At 52.0% G+C, this 25,091-nt stretch overlaps 8 protein-coding genes and 1 non-coding gene across 9 annotated transcripts; 2 read left to right on the top strand and 7 right to left on the bottom strand.

Moving 5' to 3' along the window:
- Nucleotides 1-190: 190 nt before the first annotated feature.
- On the bottom strand, nt 191-3,907 carry BJY04DRAFT_203077 (uncharacterized protein). Its single transcript, XM_073713306.1, has 4 exons — nt 3,161-3,907; nt 2,082-3,015; nt 549-2,038; nt 191-502 (listed from the first exon to the last, which is right to left on the bottom strand). Exons 1-4 carry the CDS (start codon nt 3,517-3,519, stop codon nt 415-417), a joined length of 2,871 nt encoding a protein of 956 aa, XP_073564613.1. The 5' UTR covers nt 3,520-3,907; the 3' UTR covers nt 191-414.
- Nucleotides 3,908-5,500: 1,593 nt separating this feature from the next.
- Nucleotides 5,501-7,431, bottom strand: BJY04DRAFT_224637 (Zn(II)2Cys6 transcription factor; the record flags this gene model as incomplete). Its single annotated transcript, XM_073718027.1, has 3 exons — nt 5,501-6,496; nt 6,539-6,682; nt 6,727-7,431. The coding sequence occupies 3 exons, from the start codon at nt 7,429-7,431 to the stop codon at nt 5,501-5,503; spliced, it is 1,845 nt and encodes a 614-aa protein (XP_073564612.1).
- A 669-nt stretch (nt 7,432-8,100) lies between these two features.
- Nucleotides 8,101-9,454, top strand: BJY04DRAFT_224636 (uncharacterized protein; the record flags this gene model as incomplete). Its single annotated transcript, XM_073718026.1, has 3 exons — nt 8,101-8,184; nt 8,245-9,310; nt 9,366-9,454. 3 exons carry the CDS (start codon nt 8,101-8,103, stop codon nt 9,452-9,454), a joined length of 1,239 nt encoding a protein of 412 aa, XP_073564611.1.
- A 382-nt stretch (nt 9,455-9,836) lies between these two features.
- BJY04DRAFT_233277 (thioesterase family protein) lies at nt 9,837-10,985 on the bottom strand (the record flags this gene model as incomplete). Its single annotated transcript, XM_073719940.1, has 2 exons — nt 9,837-10,810; nt 10,877-10,985. The coding sequence occupies 2 exons, from the start codon at nt 10,983-10,985 to the stop codon at nt 9,837-9,839; spliced, it is 1,083 nt and encodes a 360-aa protein (XP_073564610.1).
- Nucleotides 10,986-13,499: 2,514 nt separating this feature from the next.
- On the bottom strand, nt 13,500-14,677 carry BJY04DRAFT_233274 (uncharacterized protein; the record flags this gene model as incomplete). Its single annotated transcript, XM_073719939.1, has 4 exons — nt 13,500-14,126; nt 14,199-14,252; nt 14,300-14,514; nt 14,557-14,677. The coding sequence occupies 4 exons, from the start codon at nt 14,675-14,677 to the stop codon at nt 13,773-13,775; spliced, it is 744 nt and encodes a 247-aa protein (XP_073564609.1). The 3' UTR covers nt 13,500-13,772.
- Nucleotides 14,678-14,826: 149 nt separating this feature from the next.
- Nucleotides 14,827-14,926, bottom strand: BJY04DRAFT_t153. Its single transcript has one exon. It is a non-coding gene; the product is annotated as a tRNA-Ser (tRNA).
- Nucleotides 14,927-17,713: 2,787 nt separating this feature from the next.
- On the top strand, nt 17,714-19,096 carry BJY04DRAFT_233272 (NAD binding domain of 6-phosphogluconate dehydrogenase-domain-containing protein; the record flags this gene model as incomplete). The annotated part of the gene is made up of 2 exons (XM_073719938.1): nt 17,714-18,460; nt 18,514-19,096. 2 exons carry the CDS (start codon nt 17,714-17,716, stop codon nt 18,952-18,954), a joined length of 1,188 nt encoding a protein of 395 aa, XP_073564608.1. The 3' UTR covers nt 18,955-19,096.
- A 1,769-nt stretch (nt 19,097-20,865) lies between these two features.
- BJY04DRAFT_233270 (C2H2-type zinc finger protein) lies at nt 20,866-23,375 on the bottom strand (the record flags this gene model as incomplete). The annotated part of the gene is made up of 7 exons (XM_073719937.1): nt 20,866-22,305; nt 22,354-22,488; nt 22,547-22,796; nt 22,842-23,063; nt 23,108-23,171; nt 23,220-23,247; nt 23,298-23,375. 7 exons carry the CDS (start codon nt 23,373-23,375, stop codon nt 21,004-21,006), a joined length of 2,079 nt encoding a protein of 692 aa, XP_073564607.1. The 3' UTR covers nt 20,866-21,003.
- Nucleotides 23,376-23,581: 206 nt separating this feature from the next.
- On the bottom strand, nt 23,582-24,799 carry BJY04DRAFT_233267 (NAD(P)-dependent oxidoreductase). The gene is made up of 3 exons (XM_073719936.1): nt 24,747-24,799; nt 24,503-24,691; nt 23,582-24,433 (listed from the first exon to the last, which is right to left on the bottom strand). The coding sequence occupies exons 1-3, from the start codon at nt 24,768-24,770 to the stop codon at nt 23,708-23,710; spliced, it is 939 nt and encodes a 312-aa protein (XP_073564606.1). The 5' UTR covers nt 24,771-24,799; the 3' UTR covers nt 23,582-23,707.
- Nucleotides 24,800-25,091: the final 292 nt, after the last annotated feature.

The raw sequence follows: 25,091 nt of genomic DNA, 5'->3' as shown, positions 1-25,091 counted from the left end.
TCAAACGGAAACACTAGACTTCAGGTAGAGAACTCGTTCCGTTATACATTCTGCTGGTAGATAGGGTTGCCAGAAGAAATGCCATTGTAAACCGACTTGAGCTGGTACTCCGAATGGAACTGGGAAGTGTACAACTTCGATTTGATGGAGAGGTTGGAGAGCCATAAACCACAGATAAATGCACGAACAAGACAAATATACTCTCGTCTATTATATCTCAATTATATACACATTAGAGCAGAACGTCATGGTGCTCGTGACAAGCATATATACAGTCTCCACGCCGGGATCAACCGGGCCAAAAGGTAGAGTCAGTCACAAAGCAAAAAAACACCAACACCAACACCGGCACCCAGGGATATATAAGTATAAGTCTCAAATATACAGTTAGATGGCAAGATTAATATATCACGATTAGTTGCGGCCAAGGATGTTCTTGAACACGTTGCGCTCGGTCAGGATTTCCGATTGCAGGCGGCGGGTTTCGCGGAGAGCCTCGTCGCTGGGACAGTTAGTAGGAATATCAATCAAAACAGGAGACAACTTACCGAGCGGATTGTAATTCGGCAACGTCAATTTGAGCTCGGTTCATCCGGCTGACGACCTCGCCCATCTCCCTGTCTGCCTCGCGGAGCAGCTTCTCGAGTTCCTTCACCCGCTGATCAAGTGTTTCCGACTTGACGACGTGGTTGAGTGGGACGCCGTCACCGCTGGTCGTCTTGTCCAGGCGTGGGGAACGGGTGATGAATGGTGTGCTCGGAGGAATAGGCGACAATGCAGCTGGGCTGCGAGAACCGTTCTTCATCCGTAGCAGCTGTGCGTTGTGGCTGTCTTGCAGCTGGCGGACCTCATCCTCGTGACGGGCCATTTCGTCTTCAGCGTGTTGCTGCGCAGTCAGGAGAGCATCTTCCATCTCTTTCAGTCTGGCTTGCATCGCGTTGATCCGCATGGCCGAGAGCTGCTGGTCTTCCTCGCCTTTGCCGATGGCGTCCGCGAGGCGCTTGCGCAGGGCACTGTTGGTTGCCAGCTGTTGACGGACGTGATGCGCGAGCATGTCTGTCCGATTGACAGACTCGGCCAGCTCATCCGAATCTCCTTCAGGGGAGTGTGCAACGCTCGCTTCGGCGTGTTCGCGGTCTGCCTGGAGCTGCTGGTAGGCAGACTCAAGAGACGAAGAGGTGGCGACCACTTCGGCGAACGCCTCACGGTCGCCCTCGAGATCAGCTGGGACTGCAATATCGTGCTCCTGCAGCAGAACGCGCAGGGAAGCAGTCTCCTGCTCCGCACGGTCCAGGTCCATCTTCAACCCCGCCAAGCCTTTCTCGCATTGCCATTTTTGGTCCAGAGCATCCTCGGCACGGATGCGCAGGTGATTCACTTCGTCACGGAGATTTCGCACCTCCCGCTCGTAGCCCAGTTTGCGCGGAGAACCAGCCTCCTGCGCACGGGCCACCTCCATCTCCATCATCTGCATGCGTTTCTCATACTGCCGAGACTCATACGCCTGTCGCTCAAGCAGGCGTTTGAGAGCCTGGTGCAGCGCATCACGCTGAGCTTCGGCGCCTTCCACCCGGTCCGCCAGAGACTCTCGCGTGTCGCGATCCTTGGCAGAAACCGAGTTGGACCGCGAGAGCGAGCCCGGTCGGGAAGTTTGTTTGGCCGGCATCCGAGCCAAAGAATTCGACCGCGACAGACCAAACGCGCTGTTCCGTTTGACCGGCGCGTCGCCCTCTTCTGCTATCGAAGCGAAGCGGTTTCCTTGGAGCTGTGATAGAGCTGCATTTTCAATCTTGAGCGCCTCAATCTCCTCCTTCAACCGCTGCACTTCCGCTGGATCCGCCAGCGACTTGCCTTCGCGGAGCATATCACGCTCTCCGCGGAGCTGTTCCAGCTCCACTCGCATGGCGGTCAGGAGGTCCTCAAAGTTGTCTTTGATCTGCCGTTCCTCGTTCAGCTTGCGGCGGGTACTATCCAACGCACTTTCCAGCTCGCGGGCTTTCGAAGAGAGGTCCGAGTTTTCCGTTCGTTCACGTCGAAGCTGCAACAGTTAGACAAGTCTAGCTGAATGGCTTGCTACATACCTGAGTCACCTGTGCTTCGAGGATCTGGACATGCGATTCGGACGCCGTGCGACGAGTCCGCTCTTCCTGCACCTTCTGCCCGAGATCTACCCGGAGTTGAGCTCGTTCCTGCTCTGCAGCGCGCTTATACTTTTCTATATCTTCTATCCGCCCACCGAATTCATACGCATAACGAATCGAGCTCGACCCGGAATCGGAATAATAATCGCTCGTCCGTCGGTTCGGAGCTTCTGATGGCATTTCTGACTGCAACCGCTCCACCAAATCTTCCAGCTCCATCTCCCGCCGGATCGACCCTGCCAGTTCCGAGCTGATTTCCCGCAGCTCGTTCTCGAGCTCCACCACCAGGGCGGAGGGACCGGAATCCATGATACTCGAACTCCCAAGCGAGCCATTGCGCACGGGGTAGCTCACACTAGGTCTAGCGGTGGGATCGAAGGGTACGGAGGTGGAGGGAGTAATGGAAAAGGATTGACTATGGAGTGAGGGAGGCATTGGCGACGGCATCGGTGATCGACCGCCGTCGGATATTTCTGTACTCGATGATTCCGCCCCAGGAGACGTCGTGGTAGCCCGCCAGCCAAAGAACGAACTGATCTTGTTTCCAGGAGTTTTTGGTTGCCGAGGATCATTCAGCGGTATGCTCATGCTCCGCTGACTGGCATCTATCTGTAACGGAGGAGGACGGTTCGACGGAGGGTGCAATGCCATTGTTGTGGCACGTTTATGGTTGGAGGTCGGAGAGGGAAGAACCGGGATGAAGGGTTCGCTGACGAGACGGCTGTGCAATGGTGTCCCGAGCCCATTCGAGAATTGTGACTTATATAGATCAGTTATATCGTCGTCGCTATCGTCGCTGTCATCTCCGGCATGGACAGTCGACGCGGAGGTGTCGATACGGAGGGGAGTTTTGAGAGGACTTCCGCGGGGAAACCTAACCGACGAACGCACGGGGTTAGTCCTGCATCGGACGAGAGGTAGGAACATGCGATGGAGGAGTATAGACGAGAAGAAGGGTGAAAGGTAGGAGTGGCAGGGAACTGGAACAGGCTAGTCCAGGGGTGGAGAGCTTGTCATACCTTTCAATATTCCGACGCGCTATGATAGACGGATCCCCATGCACCGATGAGTAGGAGCTTTCGCGTGAGTGTGTAAAAGAGACAGGGGATTGTAGAGAGGAGAAACGAGGAGGATGGTCCCCAGACACAGAAGGCTGCGAGTAATGGGAAGAAGAGGAAGCAACAGACTGGCCAGATCGGCGCGAGTGGGAGGAGATGGCAGGAGAAGCGGTCGAGGGCAGCGGTTTCCTGCGCACGAGAGCAGGGTCGGTCTTGGGAGGAGTAGTGGCTTCAGGTAGATGGGGATGATAGGCGCCCACTGCGACAGTGGCAGAAGTGGCAGCGCCAGGCGCAGGCGGAGAAGACCAGCCAGGGGTCATGATTAGCGGGCAGCCAAATTAGTCAATATCAGGGATAGAGAATCAGGAGAGAGCAGGATAGGAAAGGATGAGAGAAGGTTCAGCGACAATCATGGGTTATCAGCAGAATCTGCGAAAAAAGAAAGAGCAGAATGGGAGGGCAGGAGAAAAAGCGCAAGACGCCACGAATGAGAGGCAAGCAACAGACAAGGTGGTGGTCAATGAGCTCTGGATCGACAGGCCCCCATTGCGACGACAAAGAGGCTAAAATGGGCTGACAAGGCAAGACAAGAAGAAAGGAGAGGCGCTAGGCTGGGAGAGTGCTAGTGGATGGCACACGGGAGAGGGAGAGGGAGCAGGAGGAGGTCCGAGGAGGAGGAGAGGGGACTGAGAGAGCTGCTGCTGGAGAGCTGGAGGAGTTCTCCTGGAATGGTGAGAAAGGAGGTCGACGGTCGAGGGGTTTCAGGGGGCTGCTGCAGGTCACTGCCCACTCACTAGTCGGTGGGGCCTTTTGATGGTCCTCAACTTTATCGACATCGAGAGTACGTAGTGAGACACCCTCTTTATAGAACATCACAAGAAATAGTCAGTCTATAATTAAAGAGATGTTTGCTTCTGTTTCATGACAAGTGACAGCATACTTGAAGAATGCAGGTCGGGAGCTCAATCTTTGATCTCAAGAGTCGGCCCGGTCGCGGCCCCGGGCGGCGCCTACTCGGCCTTCCTAATTGGGCATCGCCAGCTATCCCCGGCATTCCTGCATTCTTCACCGTTGCGCCTGCACAAGGAGAGTCGCCTTGAAGGTATCTCGGCAACAGGGAGAATACTACTGATACTAGGTCATAGTTTGCGGCAGATACATATATTTCAACGATTCTGAACCATGGGTAAACCAGCCATCGCAATCACAGCTCGTGCGACAACCCCAAGGCAAGTCTACTAATAAATTAGCCTCTGTCGCACCCTACATTCTCTCTCTTTGCAAGAATGGGCCTGTAACACCGAGAGTTAGGTAGTGTAAGGAAAGACTTTGAACCGAGCGCTTTATCGTGGATTGTCCTCGGTTGCTATAGATAGACCCTGGATGGTTTTACAATCCCCGAACTGAAAACTAAAGGTACAGTATACTCCGTCTCCATATCACGAGGCCTGAGGGTTCCGACCCATATCAGAGAAGGAAGATCTATCTAACTGGCCATTGTATATTCATATGTTATACCTTTTCATTCTTTTTTCCCTCTCTTGCGCAATCGACAATCAGCCTACTACCTAATCTCACCCGTCGATCCACCCATTCCCGTCCAACTCCTTTGTCCACAACCACTCATTCGTACCTCCCAGCAAACACGCCACCAGCACTCAACCCAGTCTCACCTTCCACGCCACAAATGCACGAATATCTTGTTAAGCGCCCACCTGCAGAGGAGTGGAGACTCGTTGAGCCATATCCTGCAGACTTGGTCCTGCGTGGCTCATTGGCTCGTGCAGAATGGATACGAGAGGGCGGCGCTTAGCGATGCCTCCATAACTTACGGCTGCCTTGACCAAGATTGGGTTCTTCAGTAAGTATCAGGTGATTATCGTCGGAGCTTGGAGTAGATCCGTGTTGCTTTGAAGCTTGGATAGTTTGGGTACCTTGAATGGGATTTGATCAATGAGTGGGTTGGTGAAGAGGTAGAGGGATTACCGCTCCCCGAGATTAATATGCTTTTCCTTGACGAATGGATAGGTAGACTTAGCCGACAAATCGATAGCTCGACTACTGTTGTTTCCAATAGTGGATTGGGCCAGGTTCAGACACAACGAAGCTTCGCGATATGATACTTGGTCGTCCATATCCATCGTTCCATACCGATATCGACCTGCCATAGCAATAGCCACAGTAATAGTAACCTAACATGACCTTAAACTACCATACGACCTTAAGGTTGTCTAGCAGGACCCCCTAAACCAAACCTAGTCCAACCACCACCTCACCTCACTCCAATACATTCTTCCACCGCTATATAGCAAAACCCAACCCTATCCCACCATCTCCATCACCGCTAGACCCCAAAACCCTCATTCTCTCCCCTATCCCCTCCCTATCCCCCCTCAAAAGCGCACTCCGCGCACTGACAAGAATCCGATTCCCACACCCCTTATCCGTCTCCAAAAACACTACCCCGCCCTCCGTCTCCTCGAGATCCTCAAAGAACCCGGCCTCGACATCTAGCATCTCCAGAATCGCAAACGCCTGGTCGATCCCCATCCCTCGGCCAATGACGTTCAGGCAGGTTGTTACCCAGCGCCGCATCGGGTGGCCGCGCTGCTCGGTTGCGGCGGCGATGGCGAGGGGGAGGAGGAGGAGCATGCCGCCGATGTTGGTTTGGGTGGGGGGGAGGGATGTATTTGTTTTCCTTGTTGTTGTTAATGTGGTGGAGGGTGTGGAAGGGGTATCGACGGGAAAGCCAAAGTGGTAGGGGACGCTGGCGCAGATGTCGAGGGCGAGGTCGCGGGTTGTTTTGCGGAGGGTGGTGCACTGGCGGCGGAGTTCTTTGGAGGGGGGTGTGCCGGAGAGGCTGGAGAGGCGGCGGAGACAGGCGAGGATGATCTCGCTGACGATGATTCGGGAGCAGCGGTATTGGTTCCAGGTGTGGCCGACCCAGAGGTCGTGGTAGAGGTGGTAGCGGTTGTTGTAGAGTGGAGGTGGAGTTGTGGATGAGGAGCTGGTCCAGGCTGGGAGCTGGTGCTCGATTGTTGTGTAGAGGAATTCCGGGGGTGAGATGGCGAGCCAGGCGATAAGGTCTGCTTCTATGGCGTAGGCTTTTGAGAGAATGGTGTAGGGGTCTGTGAGGATGTTTTTGTGGATGTCGGCGCGGAGGTTGGAGAGCTGGCCGGTGATGTAAATGATGCGGTCGCAGTAGGCTTCTATCTGAGGACGGAGGTACATGGCGATTTTGTTGCAGTTAAGGAGGGAGTCGGGGACGTGGAGGCCTAGTTGGAGGCAGCTGAGGATCTGATATAGTTAGCAGAGTAGGTAGATGGTACTTCTACGTACAATCTGGAATCGTAACTGGATGAACAGGTTCAGTCCTTCTGAGTTCTGGAGTTCCTCCTGTCCTCGTAGTTCAAGCAGAGCCGACGCTCCATAGACATGGCTTGTCCACTTGTTGATTGTCCCTAGCGTCCGACTTGTGATGACCTGGCGGCGTCAGTATGAATTCGCAACTAAACAGAGAGGCATACCTCAAATAGCGCAAGCAACAAGACAGCCGAGAGCGTCGCATTTGCTCGACTCTCCTCCTCAATCGAAACCGCCCTCGTCAACAGCGTCAGAGCCCGCCCATACTCCTTCGTGGCAGCCTCCCGTAACTCTTCCGACTGTCGCACGCGAGCAAGCATCGCCGTACCAACAGAGACCAAGCTCGCCATGCGCGCGTTCTCGCTCGGCGACATACTCCCCTGTGCAAGGATTTGAGGGTCGAAATCAATCATGAACAACGCGCCCGGCCACGCGTTATTCCTCAAAAACCAGCTGATCGCTTCGTCCTGGGTTGGTTGGTAGGATGGCTGCAGACTCTGTGGTTGTCGGAGAATGATCTGCTTCTGCAGTACATCGTCGAAATCAAAGACGCTGCTCTCGAGACTGGTGGTCGGAGATTGCTCGGAGGCTTGTGTGGGAGAGGGAGAATCACGGCTGCTGGCTTTTGACTTGGACTGTCGACCAGCTTGACCTCTCCTTGATGTTTTCGATTTCCGTCTCGCTGAAGTCGCTTTCTGGATGACTTGTTCGCTCTCGTCGCGAAACATCAGCGATAGGGTATCCCTGTAGCCTGGACAGACCCGGTTGGCGTTCTGACATTGTGAACAGGTTGGGCGCTGTTGGTCGCAGAGAATCTTTCGCGAGCGGCACTCGTGGCAGCCTTTGCTGGGTCTTCCACAGTAGACCATGTTGATCGTTAGAGAGACGGAGTGGGTGGGTGAAGACGAAGGGATCGTCCCTGGCAGAGGCGGAGACACGAGTTAGCAAACATCTTCCCCGCGCGTCCTAATACTGTTCAAGGCTAGTAGCTTCAAAGGTTGCGAGATCTCGATCACAATGTTTCATAAATCCATCAAGACTGTGGGGACCCCGCATCTGACTTTCACGGATGCATTGCCTCGGCTGTCCTATACTGCAGGATCCATATGTGTGGATTGAGATAATACGGCCATCCAGTCGAATACCGTGTTGAGACTTGTCGATGGTGAGGATAATTTTTCCATGGACCTAGCTGTATTAGTGGGAAGTTTGTTGCATAGTTTATATGTAGAGTGGTTAATATATAGTTAAACTTCAGATACCCTGCGCTTATGTCTCCTTTAGGGTTCAGCGATTGTACAACCTCATGATTCCAATCATGACTTGTATAGTAGTTAGTGAATCTTATACCAAGCTCATTGCCGCCAAGCGATATGTTGAGGCTATCTCGGCACACTCCACGATTAGTGATCGTTCCGAGCAGGATCCGTTGCTGACATCTATGATCCATCCATCCCCACCCCATCCCATCTTCAATCATCCATGTTACAATAACATCTAGAATCAAGAGAGCCACAGTCCACTCTGTAACCACAAACATGGGCGCAAGAGGCCAACAACCCCCCAAACCGCCAGCAAAGCCCACCCAAGACTTCAAGTCACCACCCAGAGACCCAAACGAGGTACCTACCAACCCACCCTTAGGTATAACAAGTCAAATAAATCCTACTAACTAACACCAGCGCCGCCGAACCCAAATCCGCGCCGCCCAACGAGCCTACCGCGCCCGGAACCAAGCCGAATCCGCCACACTGAAGCGGCGCCTCGCACAGCTCGAGAAAGCCCTCGAGGAAATCAGCCAAGGCGTCGTCTCGCTAAGCGACTCGCTAGTCCAGTCTGATGTTCTAAGATCATACCCGCAGGTCGCCGATCGACTCCGCGACACGGTGGAGACCTGTCTCGCGTTAGCGAAATCTGGAGACGAAGACTTGCAACTGCAAGTACAAGAGCGTGACGAGACCACTCAGCCTGCATCAGTCCAAACTCAAAGCGGGAGGAGATCTCCACAAACACCGCAGAGGAGTATCCCATCTATGCCTGCACCTGCACCTATACTGCCAAACAGATATCTCTCCCCAACCTGGTTCACAAGCTCCCCCTTCCCCTTCCCCTACCCTTACCGCAGCAGCAGCACCAACGCCTTCAGCACCACCAGATTCGAAGACAAAGCAGGGACCATGGCCATGCCAATCCCCCACTTCATCGAAACCATCCGCCTCGCAAGCCTCCACCACGGCCTCCGCCTCCTCGACGACCCCTCAATCCCGCTAACCATACTAGCGCGGCCATTCCGGCTGCTCCTCCCTCTCGTGCCTCGAGAAACAATAACCTTGTTCTTCCGCGCGCGGCTGCAGGCACGGCTAGCGAAGCAGCAGCCGCACCACTTCGCTGAGATTCCCTTTTTCCAACTCGGTGGGGCAGGCACGCATTATGTTAATGGGTTTGTATCGAATGCGAAGAGGAATGAGATGTATTCTGGGTTTGGGTATGAGGGGTGGGATGTTGTTGAGGCGGGTTTTGGGGGTGAAGGTGCAGGTGCAGGTGAAGGGGAGGGACCGCTTTCTGCGTTCTCGCCGCAGATTAGGGAGGAGTTGGATGGGGAGTGGTTTGATTTGAATGATTTGGAGGGGTTTTTGTTGGAGCGGGGGGTTGCGTTGGGGGTTGTTTCTTCGGCTTCGACTTCTGCTGGAGATGGAGAGGGGGCTGGAGATGGGGATCAGGTTGTGAACGTGGTGGATCTTACTGCTGGTGAGACCTTACTCCCTGCTTCTGATATGAGGAGACTGCTAGGCTAACTGACCAGAATTACTCCGCAAGGCAATCTGTCTCGGGCATAGTCCTGGGTTTCGGCGGAAGGACGTGGAAGCGGCTATTGGCCATCCGCAGAGGTGATAGTACCAGGCACGGGTCCACGATCCTTGCTGCTCCTGGTTGAACGTCTATCTTCAATCTATGCCAACATCATGCAGTTTGGACTGCTACCTACTGGACCATTGACGCGATTACGCACGCTACACCCGTTTGCTCAATGCCCTGGGACGAATCCAGCGGTATGCATTTCATATCTAGCTCCTATCGAAGTCATTCGAAGAAACAGCATGATCAAGCGGCAGCAATCCATGCATTATCAGGGAAAAGCTGGTACACGGCCCGCTTCTCTGAGCTAGGCAAGTTCATCCGAGCGGTATCTCGGTCCTTGTCAACCCGTGAGAGTGCTTCGCGCATTGTACCAAGCAAAAACTGGCGATTCTGGAGATGAGGGATTACCATCAGTCTACAACCTCCCCTTCGTATTCCTTCCTTTGGTATTCCTCCCCACATCCACAACCAACGCAACCTGCGAACTCGTCGCCACCACCGCACCCCTCTGGTCCAGCACAACAACATCCAAGTCCGCCCTCCCACCCCTCAGCATCCTCGTCACAACCCTCGAATGCAACCACTCCATCCCCTCCGGAATCCTCGTCTTGAGATCGATATTCATCGTCACAGTCGGATACCAGTACCCGCCGACGATGTTTCCTCCATCAGACCCTGACCCTGCACCTACACTTGAAGGCTGGACCCCCGAGTCCTCCATAGCGCCCAGACGGTTCAACGCGGCGGGGAACAAGTCCAGGAGATACATAACCGCCTCGTTAGACCACTTTGCAGTCGCACCCGATTTTCCTTTCTCTTGAGCTACTGCTCCACCAGGTCGGAACCGCGCCCACTGATCCACGACCTGATTCACCCTCTCTCCCACCGTCCGATCCTTCGCAAAGAGGTTCTCCGGCGTATACAGCTCGATATGCTGCGCAGCAAACAACCCCCTCGGTGCGTCCGGGAACCGGGCCCAGGATCCATCTCTACCAATCTCAGCCAACGAGTCAAGATTCACTGCGCCATTTGGATCTGAACCAGGCGGCGGAGGCGGCGATAGCCCCCACGGCCCGGTAACCGCAGGTCCGGATTCGAAGTCGGGCGAGCCGAGCGTGATGTATGCGGCGAGTTCGGTTTCTAACCCTCCCTCTCCTCCCTTTGTAGGCGTGTCTGATTTTTGGGAGAGCGTGATGTGGATTGTGCTGAGTCGGCCGCCGAGTTTGATGTCCTGCACTGTGAGGACTGCGCGGCCGATGCGGGTGCGGCGGAGGAAGGTGATTTGGAAGTTTATTGGTTCTGGCGAGGAGAGGTTGGATTTGTGTCTGGTTTTGAGATGGAGGGAGGCGGTGCGGTAGAGGATGCTTGCTGTGTAGCCGCCGTGGGGAACTGGTGGTGGTGGTGGTTAGTGGGTTGGTCTAACTTCTGGAGGGCTGGAGAATATAGTTAACGTACCAACTCCAATACACCAAGCGGGATCGAGGTGTGCCTCGTATGTATGTGAGTCTAGTGATTTGACGGCGATAGCGTTCTCAAAGAGGGTTGAGTGTGCAGGGTCTGACATTGTGTTGGTCGAGCTTCCAAGGTTAGGGACGAGCGGCATCAGTTGTAATGAAGAAAACACCAAAGTCGATCTGTAAAGGCCATCTCAGGAAGTCTTCAGACGATGAATGCCGGTGGAGCTACTGGCTGTGGCAATAACAACGGTCTCCAATTGATAGATCCAAGGTGTGGGTAGTCCCTCAGCTCAAACACGACCGACACGTGAATCCCGACTATTCCGCCTTCAATGGGAGTCGGACAGGCGGTTTTGGGACCTCAATAGTATTTATAGCACTTAGCAGTCTAGGTAGAGCTCTTGCGTATCTCGGTAGGAGCCTGGGACCTCGGCCAAAGCTGAATGAGGCGCATCTTGGCCGGGAAGATCACTAATCACGATTCCTCTTAGCGGCGCGGTCTGGGCGGAATAGGAGTCATTACAAGCTATCTTGTGCTGCCGTATACTGTCTGACCCTAATACAGGGCCTATAGGTGAACTATATACTTTTATCTATGCCCTAATTCAACAACCATTTCATTCTGTATTCGGTAATATAGCACTAACATAGATACTTCTCACAGCACCTCCTTTCAGGAACCTGGTTCTGCTGAGTTACATTACAGAAGGATCATTCCCAGATTATCCAGTATGAGCTAATGCGAGAATTTAACACACCTAGTCCCCGAGTAGGGAACATGTACGCAGGAACTGTTGCAGCAATAGGCACAACCACTATATGTACAGCAGTGGTCGCCGGGTTGGAGATGGCACTCTTACAGAAGAGGGAAAATGTTAGACAAGACTCAGTATAGCATAAAACACTGTTACAAGGGATAGACACGCACGAGTGCCTTTGACAGGCTGGTCCTAGCGGAGCTCGAGGGTACCGTCCTCCACGGGGGAACCTGGAGGAAAACTATGTCCGTTCTTGTCCTTTTCGCAGCAGGTCCAGCAATCGCCCTGTTTGCTGAAATGTAAATTAAGTGCAATTAGGACTGTGATGGGCAAAGGGTGAGGCGGGCTTACTTTCTGCTTAGGTTCCTTTTCAGTGCACAAAAGGCCATTGAGTCAATCAACTAGTTTCAGAATGATTTCGAGGTAATGCAGACCATATGTTCCATGCATGAAGGCTTGTGGTCGTAGCACCCGCGTAGGCAGCCCGTCATATCGGGCTCTCCCGGATCTTCATGAATGATCACGGTCTTCGACCAAGAAGGGGCGGCTAGAGCAAGGGATGGAATTGCAAGAGTAGTTAAGATAGTAGTGAGACGCATCTTGGTAAGGGCACGTAGGCAGTAGTCTGGAAATAGTGAAATACAGAAAGGGCTCCGTGAAGAGTAAAAGAAGAAGTAGAAGCTAGCTTGGACTGGATCGGTATTTATGATGTCTGCCGTAGTCCAGTTGGTAGTTTTGAAGGATGCTGTGGAATAAAACTAATGGTATAAGCTCAGGTCTATGATGATGGATCAAGGGTGGTATGGAAGAATCATGGCAGGGATAACCATCACAAACTATGGCTGACTGCAATTATGCTTTATTGTCAGCCATGGTCCTCAGGTTAGTGCACGCACTCACAATTTATAGAAGTCTAACATAACGCCCAATGATACATCAGATGCCAGGTGTAAGAGAACTGTAAATCTATCATTAACCACTCGGCCATGACCTAGACGTTCGGTGGCGTACACCTTTGGTTCATACGCGCGTCTGAAGCCAAGCACTTTCCATAGATTCCTCCACAGCTCGTTACCCACAGGCTTCTGCTCTTCCATCGGTGTTCTGGATAGCTAGACACCCTGGAGTTGCATGTTAGGGCTACAATTCGGGAAACGAATATCAAAGACGGACGCAGCAGTACAATTCACTGGTACGAAGTCTAAGCCACAACCTTTATAAGTATTTGAGTTCCGGACCGAAAACCTCCTACCTCCCTCTAGGGCTAAGGGAAGAACTATTTCATTCCAGGTCCAGTACTACAACTCCCCTGGTGACTCGCTTGCTCGCGTTTCTCTCGTCTTCCTGTTCCTTTCAATGCCGGTTCCAGCCGATCAGGCAGCCTGCAGATGCTGACGATTGGTAGAGAGTTCACGCGGTGCATCATAGACAACAGGCTGGTTGTAAGTCGCCAGAAAAGGTGTTGTAGCACTAAAGCCATTGAGGTTATGGAGCTCGGCGATCTTCGCCGCAAGAGTCGCATCTTCCCGAGGCCATTGGATATTGAACCACCCCCTTCGCTTATGTTGCCAAACAACATGGACCGGGAGAACGATTTCCGATTCGTGCGCGGTATCAAAGTCATAGTCGGAGTTGTTGATATCGACGACCATGAAAGTGCGGCCTCCCCTGATCTCAATGGCGAGGAACTTGATTCGACTGTCTTCCTCCCAGTTTGGAAAGATGTTGTTGACGAGTGTTCCTGCCGAGGCACGGTAGTCTTGAGAGTCCAGTTGGTCGGTATGTGCTTTGATCACCAGTCGCTGTGCATGGGGCTTTGCAAGGATTTACTCGCGTATCTGGGCGATATCAGACATGGTGGAAGGGATATCGGAACAAGGGATAATTGTAAGGTAGGTACAAGGAGAGATTGTTTGTCTCGGATCACGTGTAGGTACTGGGCTGTTGGGCCTCGTTACCCTTCCGAACGAAGAATCCCTCTCCCGAAAATGTTGATTTTCTAGGACTAGCCATTGTCAGAGAGATGACAGAGTTTGTCATACGGGTTGCCAGTATGCTATGCAATTACAACATACCGCAGCCGCAGCCGTCTTTCCATTGGTTTGGAACGGCGTCTGATCTTGACATCCAAAGAACTCAATCATAGAGATCATTCCAAAACAAAATATCCTGAAGCTCCTCTTCGCTCAAGGCAGCATTCACAAATTGTTCTGTCTGAGGAGTCCGAATCCGTCGATGAATCTCCCCAGCGGTCTTCCATCCAAAGAATCCAGCCATTTCCCAATCAACCAGCCCGACGATCTTATCGTCATTCACGATACAATTCGACTGGGTAAAGTCATTATGCATGAAGCCCAAGTCCGTGTCAGTATCCGTGGAAAAGAGAATTTCTCCTTCCAGCGGATTGATGCGCCCGTTGCTGAGAATGTGTGGATCTTGGATAACATGAGACCGAGCTCGGCGTTCATCATCAGGCTTGATGGTATGCAACTATCGCAGTATTGCTCTGGCCTGCTCTTTGAACATCTGCTTTTGACTAGTTGAAAGATACAGCCATGCGACACTCAACGCAACGCCCGGGAGTCTCTCCTGGATAAGCACGTGGCGGCCACGTATCTAGCATCAATGTTAGCAGAATGCTAAAGAGACTAGGGAATCAATACCTTGCTAGCAAAGTATATCTCCGGCACTCTAATATCCCTAATTACGTCCCTGGCAATAGCAATCGCTTCGATTTCATTAGCATCAGCAAACGAATAATCGATCTCCGATGTGTTGTGAAGATGGCTTGATTTGACGATAACACTTCCTAGGGCGAAGACATCACGCCCACCGTCGTCTGCGGGGTGGATCCGGATAGACTCGTCGCAGAGGTCGACTACCGATTCCCAGTATCGCTTGGCTTCGGCTGACTAGTTACCGACATGCTCTGGCTGGATGGAAAAGTCGCTAGGCTTGGGTTGATAACGTCCGTAGAGCGGGACATCAGCGTATAAGTCAGAGGGTGGGATGTGTTCTGGGTCGGTTGCAAATGGATTCATGGTCACAGGATGGAGCAGCATACAAGATTGTGGGTTGTTGCACTGTCATTAAAATAACAAACAACCACTCTGTGATGTATGAACTAAACCAGAAGCAAAAAGGCATTTATTCATCAGGAGAATAAAAATGATGAAAAAAAAAAAACAATCGACAGCAGTGTGGTTCGAACACACGCCTCCGAAGAGAATAGATTAGTTCCAGTTTTACGGATTCAAGTCTATCGCCTTAGACCACTCGGCCATGCTGCCTGACTCATAATGCTGTAAGCCAAATCCCATGTCTATAAGGAAAGCACAATTTTGACTCAAGTACCATGCGCAATGTTGAATCTCAAGCTACAGTTGTTGATTATGTACACTCTCTGGCCTGAAGACTCCAAGTTGATAGAAGTGGGACAGGTACTATCGGTCGCATTGGTTACATCGCTCCTTGTTTGTGCAAGTCATGTAGAGCTAAATAGCGCATAGGGATATACCTCACTCACAATCATGACCAGTAACTTAGTCGTAACTCAGGGGTTTATCCTGGCCCTACAGATTGAGACGTTCATAGGGGCCTAGATATTGCATCGAAACCGAGATACCGATTACTCTAGGCCAATCGAACCATAACAGCATATAGTCTGCTTAGCGCCTGCGTTCATCGGTAACTACCTTATGCATCATGGGCATCGCCACGAACCATGCAGCCAAGCCAAGGCTGAATCAACGAGCGCAAACCCGAGGAGCTCATGGCATCCACTCAATTCAGATTACTACTTCCGCTCTAAAGCAAGGCGATTCTCACGTCCTGGAGCTGCTCGGTGATCTCACCCAGATGATCGAAGTCCAGGGATAACCCTTGTCGTACGGCAACGGACTCGCGAAAGCCTTGCAGCCACATATACGGACGAACATGCAGCCTGCACCAGTAAACATCGATGACGAGAGATTGGTTGGACTAGGGTAGCAGATCAATATGCCTAGGCACGTATGGCTTTAAGATCTCGATACGGGCTGTGTTTCTGTAAGCGCTGAGATACTCGCCAAGGCTGGGTGCTCCTGATGGAAGAGAGCCCCGTGAGACAAAGGAGATATAAAATAGGCTTCAAGAGCTCTCTGCCTCTTCTTCCAGTGCTATAGTTTCCGTCATCTACGTTACGGACGCTTCTTACTTGACGATGGGCTCTTCAGACACAAAGCAGAATGCCAGCACTTTCCATTGCCTTCAGGAGCTGCTCAAGAGTTCGTCATGGAAGGCCACCGAGAAGGTGCTGAGCTATGTGTCCCAAACGTACGCTTGGCAATCAAACGTTGCTGGCTTGAATACTAACTTGGATGTTTCTAGCCTCGGATCGGACACCAAGGCTATCCTGCTGACCGGGATCGGTGGCACCGGGAAGACTGCGTTTATCAAGTTGGTTACTGGTGAAGAAACTCTCCATGTAGAGAACACACTGAAATCAGGTACTCTTCTCTAACTCAAAGCACTTACGACTTATCTTAAGACCAATCGAAAACTTTTCTAGGAACCACGGAGTACGCCGTTGTGCCCGCCGTCATCGACGGCCGGGACTACCTCTTGATTGACACACCCGGCTTCGAGAACGCAGATTACAGCAACCTAGAAGTCTTCAAAGAAATCACCACCGGCGTGGTGACTATTTCAACTGTGGTCCCTATTGTCGGGGTCCTCTATTTCGCAGAGACATCCAGCGACCGGTTCCGAGCAGCAGACGCAGAGATTCTTCGGTGGTTAAGCGCCCTATGTGGTCGCGAGTTCTTTTCTAATATCACCATCGTGACATCCAAATGGGACACGTGGAGCCAGGACTCCCTCCACGATAAAAAGGAGCAGCTAGGTGACCGCAAGAGAGAATGGGAGTCTATCTTATGCCCACCCGGTGGTGGGCCGGGGGCTCAGCTATACCACCATGGTATTGCTAACGGCGGCCAATCCGCCCAGTGGGACAGGCCTTACAGCGAGAAGAACGAGAAGGAGGCTCGCAAGGAGGAGGCGTTCAAGATGATCTCAAAGAACTACAAGCGCCCTGCACCGGCCGAGCTCCGTATCCTACAGGAAATCAAGGGCGGCATTCCCGTTCATGAAACCTCGGCCGCGAACGTGCTGCGAGATGTCCGCCACGAGCAGGCGCAGAGCTCTACCGGCAACACTCAACCAGACCCTGCAGGCCCCCGGAGATATCAGCAGCGGAGTACCAGTACCAGCAGAACGCCAAACTGGGACAACTACACGCAGGATGACGACTGGAGTGCGGCGTTCCAGACCGCGGAGAGATGGGTCGGCTTGTTGATTCAAGCATCCTTGGCTTATCAGCGGCTTCGGCGAGGCCTGTTCTCCCCTTTCACTTTCCTGTCTCGGATGTATAACAGATTTACTTATAACGCCTTTGCTGATCAGTTTGAGGATCCGCTCGGCAGGGAAGAGTTTGAGGAGTTTTTCCCGAGCCCGGACGCTAGACAGAATGAATCTCCATCTGAATCTGAATCTGGATCTGGGTGGGGGATCTGCGTTGTCATGTAGATGGCCATGGCATTTCAATGTGTGGTTGAGTTTGATTCCTTAAACCTGCCTTGTTATTTGGTTATTAGTTATGTGTAGGACAGCGTACCTCTTTTTTTTTTTTTTTTTTTTTTTTTTTTTTTTTTTTTTTTGGTTTTAGTACTCGTGTTCGGATGTCAGTCTTTACCTCATGTCTTTATTTTTCTAGAATTTGAGTATCTTACATTTGCCAATGAATCTAGTGTTTACTTGCAGCCATATATACCCTGCACGTGGTGTAGTGGACAGAAAAAGTGGAGGTGGAGGTGGAGGTGGACAGCCACAACCCTAACCCAACACTTTGATATCAGCATCGAGCGGACATCAGTGCGACCACAAACGCGGTATCACTCTCTCAATCGGCCGTCAGTCGGAGATACCCCCGAGAAAACATAACCTCGTTAGGAGTAAATACCTCCCCAAGTCGCCGCAATAGAGAATCTGTGAAAATAAGCCAAGCTCCTCTCATTCCTGCCGGATTGCCTAGTTCTACCATGTCGTTGAAACCAAGTATCGGCTTCATCGGCCTCGGCGCCATGGGGATTGGAATGGCAACACACCTCCTCGAAGACGGTTATACCGTCCGCGGATTCGACGTCAATCCCGCTGCCTTGCAAACACTGCAGCAGAAAGGTGGGATCGCGGCGCCGAGTCCACGTGAATGCGCCATTGGCTCCGGAATTCTGGTCTGTATGGTAGCGAACGCGGCGCAGACCGAAGACATCTTCTTCTCCGAGTCACGCGGCGCGATCTTTGGACTCCCAGCTGGCGCAACCGTTATTCTTTGCTCGACGGTGCCGCCTAGCTTCCCGGGGCAGCTATTACAGAAGATACACGGGTATGGAAGGGAGGATATCCAGCTTGTTGACTGTCCGGTCTCCGGGGGTACCGTGCGTGCTGCGCAGGGGACGTTGACGATTCTCGTTTCAGGGTCTGCGGACGGATTGCAGGGTGCGAAGGGGGTTCTAGAATCTTTGGCGGAGACGATTTATGAGATTGAGGGTGGGCTGGGGAGTGCGAATAAGGTGAAACTTGTTAATCAGCATTTGGCGGGGATTCATATCGCGGTTGCGGCGGAGGCGATGGCGTTTGCTGCGAGTTTGGGGGTTAATACGAGGGTTTTTCATGATTCGGTGGTTGGGAGTGAGGCGTCGAGTTGGATGTTTGAGAATCGGGTGCCGCATATGTTGGGGGATGACTGGACGCCGCATTCTGCGTTGGGGATCTTCGTGAAAGATATGGTATGTTATGTTGTAATCTTGACTTGGGGGTTTAGATGTTGATGTGGGATAAGGGAATCGTTACATCGGAAGGCCTGAATCAGAAGATTCCGTTGTGGCTTGCGTCTGCTGCTGAGCAGCTGTATCTGCTTGGTGCTCAAAATGGGTACGACCGTGAAGACGACTCTGGTATTGTGAGGGTCTTCGTTCCGAGAACGCCGTCTTTAGTCTCAAATATGGCAGAGACTGCACGGTCCGACGGTGAAAACGCTGATACGATCAGTTCAGTTAAGAGTTTGCTGGAAGTTGTTCACACGGCCGCCGCAGTAGAGGCTCTGGCTCTCGCAAACGCACTCGGCCTGTCAATCAACAGCTTGGTATCTATTATATCGAATGCAGCGGGGGCTAGCCAGTCATTCAAAGCTGTGGCTTCGAAAATCGTGGGAGGAGATTTTGCTTCTGGGTCCTGCATTGCGGAGACTCGGAACAAGCTTGTAATGAACCTTGCATCGTGATCACGACCATGGCTAATGGAAGGTCAACAGAAAGAGGTCATGATACTTGCCAGGAAGCTCAAATTCCCTTTGCAACTCACGACAGCGGCTTTCAATCTCTACGAACAGGCCGTAGCGTACGGACTCGGCAACCAGGGTGATGCGGCGCTGTTAAAACTATGGCATGCTCCGGACTCTCCACCGTCTCGGTTCGAACCAGCAAGGTATATACCTTTATCGCGCTCTCATACAGTCGCGGCCCTTCCAGAATTCACACACGACACTTCAAACCTTGTTGACAGGATTCAAGACGGGCTGAGAGCTGAACCGGACTATAAGCTTGTGGTACTCGACGACGATCCGACGGGAACGCAAACCTGCCACGACATTAATGTCCTTACAATGTGGGATATAGATCTTCTCGTGGAAGAGTTCGAGTCCAACGCCAGAGGATTCTTTATATTGACAAACAGTCGGGCACTGTCTTCCAGTGACGCTCGGTGTCTGGTAAGCGAGATTTTAAGAAACGTCGACGAAGCAGCCTCGAAGACTAGGAAGAAGTATGAGGTCGTTTTACGTGGAGATTCAACCTTGCGCGGCCACTTTCTAGAGGAGCTGGAGTCCCATTTTGATACAATTGGCTCTCCGGATGCATGGATAGTGGCACCCTTCTTTGAAGCAGGGGGTCGCTTGACCATCAACGACGTCCACTATGTGGCCGAAAACGACAAACTTATCCCCGCTGCAGATACCGCATTTGCTAAGGATCGAACCTTCGGTTACCAGTCCTCGAACCTGAGGGATTACGTGCTAGAGAAGGCGGGGTCCCGATTCACCAGCAGGGATATTGTTTCTGTAACGCTGGAGGACATCAGACGCGGCGGGGTTGCGGCGGTCGTCAGCACGATAATTACCGCTCCAAAGGGTGGTATCGTGATCTTGAATGCCGCTCAAGACGAAGATATGCTTTTGTTTTGTCTAGGGCTGTTGGAAGGTAGGCAAGCTCAGAATAGCTATCGCGTATGCTAACCATCGCACAGCGCGACGGAGGCATAGTCTTGTTTTCGGCTACCGAACAGGGGCCTCATTTGTTTCAAGCCGTCTCGGAATTCCGCGGCAACAAGCCCTAATGCCGAAACAGCTACAGTTGCCCGGGATCACTCTGCAGACTGGCGGACTCATTGTGGCGGGCTCGTACGTGCCAAAGTCTTCACAACAACTGGAGGTGTTGGTCGACCGGAGGGGCTCGAAACTCGAGGTCCTCACAGTTGAAGTTCCACAGCTTCTGAGGGAGTTCGAGTATCATGCGGATATCCCAACACTTCTCCTGAAGTCCAAGGCCATGCGGAATATTACCGAGCGGGCTTCAGCCATTCTAGAACTGGGCAAGGATGTTTTGGTAATGACCAGCAGAGAGCTTGTGACAACAGATTCTGTCCACACAAGTGCTTCGACCGTCAGGAAGTTAACGAATTTGGATATCAACAACCTTATTGCGAGAGCTCTGGTCCACGTTCTCCGCAGCTTGTCAATTCAGCCTCGGTATCTGCTTGCAAAGGGAAGGGTGACGTCGTCCGATGCAGCAACATCCGGGGTAGCTATGAAGCGTGGACGCATTCTAGGTCAGGCTGCGCCTGGAGTTCCGATATGGTGGTGTGAGAGGGATGAAGACTTGAAGAGCGTGGAAGAAGGTGGGAGAGAAGTGAAATGGACGCATCTTCCGTTGATTGTCTTCCCGGGAAATGTGGGAGATGCAAGCACACTTGCAGATGTAGTAGAGGGATGGGCGTGCAGTTGTTGCCCGGTCTAGCAATCCAGAACTGCATGATATTTCTTTGATTCTCGAAATGATACGAATTGAATCATTTGGTCACCACAGGTGGAAGCAAGTAAATCGCCATTCGGCGAAAACGCAAGTAAGCTAGCAGACGCGCCATCTATTTTGATGCGTTCACACCAGTGCAGTATTGTGTAAGAAAGAACAGGTTAACGGTTGAATACAGAAGATAACGCTCAGAAAGATTCCATACAGAACATGACTCGTACAGTAGGTAGTTGTGTCTGAAGAACTCATGCGAGCACCGTCGGTTGAGGCGCTGCTAAAATCTCATCAACAACTGTCGCCATGGAAGGCCCAATCCCCCACAAACACCGCTCTCCGCACACACGTTGCATGAGAGTGACAAACAGCATCTCTCCCTGCTCAAGCAAACCGAGAAACGTATTGTGATCCGTAGACCAAATACGTGGATCTTGCGTTGCCGGTTCATGGGGCCCGCCGTTGAGGCTCAACACAATCGATTCCATCAGGGTGTTGAAGATGAGCATACAGGACTCTGACCTCCGCGGAAGCTCATTGAACGTGTCCAAATGGTTTTGGATGTCCTTCCCCGCCCGTCTTAACGCACCCCAGATGCAGAGAAGGATTCCGTAACTGCCTGCGGTTACCCAGGGTGCTTCGCGATACGCGCGCTCACCTTCCTCGCCGGCTATTCTGGTTAGAGCGGAGGCCAGATCATTTAGCACGGCAAGAACGCCTTCGTCGCCCCATAAATGTGGTGGTAATAGAGGCGCTGATCTTCGGACTGAGACATAGTTTCCAAGAGTTAGATGTGTTGAGGTAGCCAGACCGGCGATCACGCTGTTGTCGACTATGCCTCCTATCAGAAGGTGGTCAGGCCGACAGAGGCTAATCTTGACTGAACAATGCAGTATTTCAACTGTTCTCCAAAGTAGGAACTGAGGGTTGTCGCTTGTACAGGCCTGATCCTTGACGATCTTCGAGATGGTTCGCATGGCGCCATAGATCTGTTTGTTTTGGTGTTGGGTAAGGATATGAAAAGCTGAAGGATCTGAAGGACTTGGTGGTAGCTGATAGTAACTTCGGGTAAAATCTCGAATAAGGGCGTTGATATTGGTCATTATGCACAAGGTTGTAAATGGTGATGCGATGAGTGCGGCAAGGAGATCGGGACTGGGTGATTCAGCCATGAGCTGCTGCGTAGCTAGAGAGAGAGAAGCCGTGGCGACGCTGCGTGGCCCGTATAAGTAATTTTCTGGAGCTAGGCCAAAGTGCTCGGTGACTCTTTGAAGCCAGATTTGTGAGTTCTTTGCCTCCCATAGGTTGCTCGGAAAAGGCAGTTCCCACCCGAACTCCATGGGAGAGATAAGTGGACGGATATTAGATGGTAGGAACAAGAGGGAATCCAGAAACACTAGAGTATAGAGCGAGATTTTCATTGACTCCGTGCTAATGTAGGACATCCAACGGGTGTATGGCGTTTTTGAGTCGGTCGGATCTCCCTGCGACGCCCACGACAACGAATCTGGCATCGTGATCCCTTGCCGCAGTAGTCCGAGCTCACGCATTGCCTGAACCAGTATTAGCCAAATGTGCAAAGATGAAAGGGTAAGACTGACATCTACAAGGGTACGGAGCATCTGCTTTGTCTCTCCAAACTCAGGAGTTTCCTTCATGTACGTTCCGTAGATGATATGAAGAAGCCAGGTTTGCAGCACCCATGTCTTCCGAAACTCGCTGTAATCAACGGCGACCTAATTCAAAGTTTAGGACTTTGTGTGTATGAGGCATTGAAGAGAATATCAGACTAACCATGCGTTGAAGATCTCGAATTCCGCTTTTCCAGGTGCTTCGACGCCAGTGCTCGCTTGCCTCCCAATCGCCATTGCTATAAGCTCGCGAGTATAAGCTGCCGATGACCATTAAGACGTTAACCAACAACTCAGGGGCCGAGTTCAGACTGAAAGTCGGTCGGTGTAACAGAGGAAGCGAAGGATGAAAGTGGTCAAAGTAGGCTTTCAAGTACGAAGAGGTTGTCTCTCCGTTGACGCTAGCCGTACGACTAGGTTAGTGAGGGAGGTATAGATTGGACAGGGTTGGAACAAACATGGATGAAGGAGATCCAGAGTAAGCTTGGGAGCCATCAGTAGTGTATGTGAGTTGGTCAGGCTGCCAGGTACTATCTGGGAGAAGGAGAGAGGCGTCCTGTAGCGATGGAGTCACGTCCTCCATTTCAGGCGGGGTAGGCACCCTCTGGTGGCCTTGCTGTGGTTGATCTTTCTGAGATGCTAACAAACGACAGCGGTCTGTGTGCCTCTTGTAGACGTCGCTGTCACATGTTAGCAAAGGAAGTCTAAACAATGAGAAGCCAACCTTCGAGAAAAGCGAGCGTGGCATCCAGCGCACTCAAAGGTCTTGCGAGACGAGCCACCATGACCTGCATTGAGTGAGCCAGATTCAGCCACATATCAAAAATTAGACGTACGCGCACGCTTGTGCCGTTGGAGGTTTTCCTCGTAGAAGTCAGTCTCAGTGGTGTTGGGGGAGTGGTGTTGGTGCTCACACTGCGGGTAAATGACTTTGAACACTCGTTACATGTAAATGGCCGATAAGCACTCACATCTCCGGGTAGATCAGCCATTATATATAGGTAGATGATGCTAGTGGCTAGGACACAAATGATTGATGTGGTGCAGTTGGAGGTGCATCGTGAGTGGAGTTCTCCAAAAGGAAGGAGATCGGGTACTGTCGAGAGGTCACGTGCACGTGCAATCTCCCTCCTTCTCCAATTTCTCTTTCTGAATCATCTGCAGCTCAAGTCTCCAACAGCTGTTCTATCTCTGCAGTTATGAATAATGGTATAGTCTAGCTATACCGCCTTCACTTCGAGTCTCATAACTTAATGTCCGTCCACAAAACTTCTACAGGGTAATATAGACATCCAATTGCATTTCCTATACAAATAACACATCCTCACCCCTGCCTACTCCTCTCACTCCAAAACCCCAATCCGGCCTCCTCCCTCGCAATCCCATAAACCGCACTACTATCCAACCACTCCCCCCTCTCCTCCCTCGCCCTCCGCAGCCTCCCCTCCGCAACCTCCACAGTCGGCAACCTCGTCCCCACCCCCCGCGCAATCGCAAGCGCATGCCCCATGTCCTTACTCGCCAGCGCCGCCGCAAACCCCGGCGGCGTATCCAACGGCGGCGCATACGCCCCGCTCGTAATCCGCTCCGAATAGCTCTCCAGCACAGGCCCAAACATATCCGCAATAAACGACTGCAGCTGCGCGGTTCCCAGCCCCGTTTTCTCAGCAAAGACATGCGATTCGGAAATCACCTCCATGAAGGAGATGACGAGGATGTTTCCGCAGATTTTCAGCAGGGAGGAATTGCGTGGTTCGGGGCCCATGGGGATGATGCTGCGGCCCATGACGTTGAGGATGTAGGGTTTCACCGTTTGGATTGCGGGGTCTGGGCCTGCGAGGGCGAAGATGAGGTTTCCGGATGCGGCGACGGGGGAGGCGCCGAAGACGGGGGCTGCGATGAATGTTGCGCCTGCGGTGAGGAGGTTCTGTGCTGCGGCTGTGGCGGTGTCGGGGTGGATTGTGGATGTGTCGATGAAGATCTTGCCTTGGAGGGAGGGGAGGGATAGGGCTTGGGTGAGGAGGGTGGTTAGGACGGTGTCGTTGGAGATCTAGAATTGTTTCTCAACATTCAATTCCTTTATTTTCATTAAAAAAAAAGGATATAGTGGGGGGGTTACCATCGTGAATATGATATCAGAGCTCTGCACGACGCTCTCGAAATCGGCCTTTGGGATTGCGCCTGCGTCTTGCAGCGGCTGCCCTTTTTCTAGGCTGCGATTGCTGTACTGCAGAGGAGGGAGGTTGTTTGCGTGTAAATGTTTTTGCAGGTTCAGGGCCATTCCTAGGCCCATCGAGCCAAGGCCGAACTGTCCTTGTTAGTACGGGTCATATCGCGAGAAAGTTTGGAGGTTAGCAACGAACCCATCCGATTTGGTGAGGCGCCATGCTGCTGACAGTTAGAAATTGAGTCTCTTAGGGACTACGAAACGCAAGTGCTAAAATCAAATCAATGGCCTCTCTGTCATATTTATCATTTACTTATCGAGTCTCTTACTGATAAAGCTGATCGCGGGGCATGTGGAGCTCCATTGCCATCCTACTCCAACCGTCCACCATCTATCAAAGCAAGACGCTCCATACCATAGCAACTTGAGCCAAAATACATTCAATTCAAACCCCTCACACCATGCAATTCGATATAGAAAAAAAAAAAAAGCAACCAAACCACCAACCCTACAACCCTTTCTCTAACTCCACAACCCCCCC

The sequence above is a fragment of the Aspergillus karnatakaensis genome, assembly GCF_047715665.1.
Source record: "Aspergillus karnatakaensis strain CBS 102800 unplaced genomic scaffold BJY04scaffold_96, whole genome shotgun sequence".
Taxonomy (NCBI): domain Eukaryota; kingdom Fungi; phylum Ascomycota; class Eurotiomycetes; order Eurotiales; family Aspergillaceae; genus Aspergillus; species Aspergillus karnatakaensis.
This window is presented reverse-complemented; position numbering and strand designations above follow the sequence as displayed.

Bases quoted from the DNA above. Each gene is read 5' to 3' on its own strand.
- BJY04DRAFT_233267 (XM_073719936.1), bottom strand. From the start codon at position 24,770: ATGGCGCCTCACCAAATCGGATGG. The intron at 24,692-24,746 runs GTTCGTTGCTAA...TAACAAGGACAG, and splicing joins CGCCTCACCAAATCGGATGG to TTCGGCCTTGGCTCGATGGG. The intron at 24,434-24,502 runs GTAACCCCCCCA...AAACAATTCTAG, and splicing joins CTGATATCATATTCACGATG to ATCTCCAACGACACCGTCCT.
- BJY04DRAFT_203077 (XM_073713306.1), bottom strand. From the start codon at position 3,519: ATGACCCCTGGCTGGTCTTCTCCGCCTGCGCCTGGCGCTGCCACTTCT. The intron at 3,016-3,160 runs GTATGACAAGCT...TTCGTCGGTTAG, and splicing joins GCGCGTCGGAATATTGAAAG to GTTTCCCCGCGGAAGTCCTC. The intron at 503-548 runs GTAAGTTGTCTC...TAACTGTCCCAG, and splicing joins GCCGAATTACAATCCGCTCG to CGACGAGGCTCTCCGCGAAA.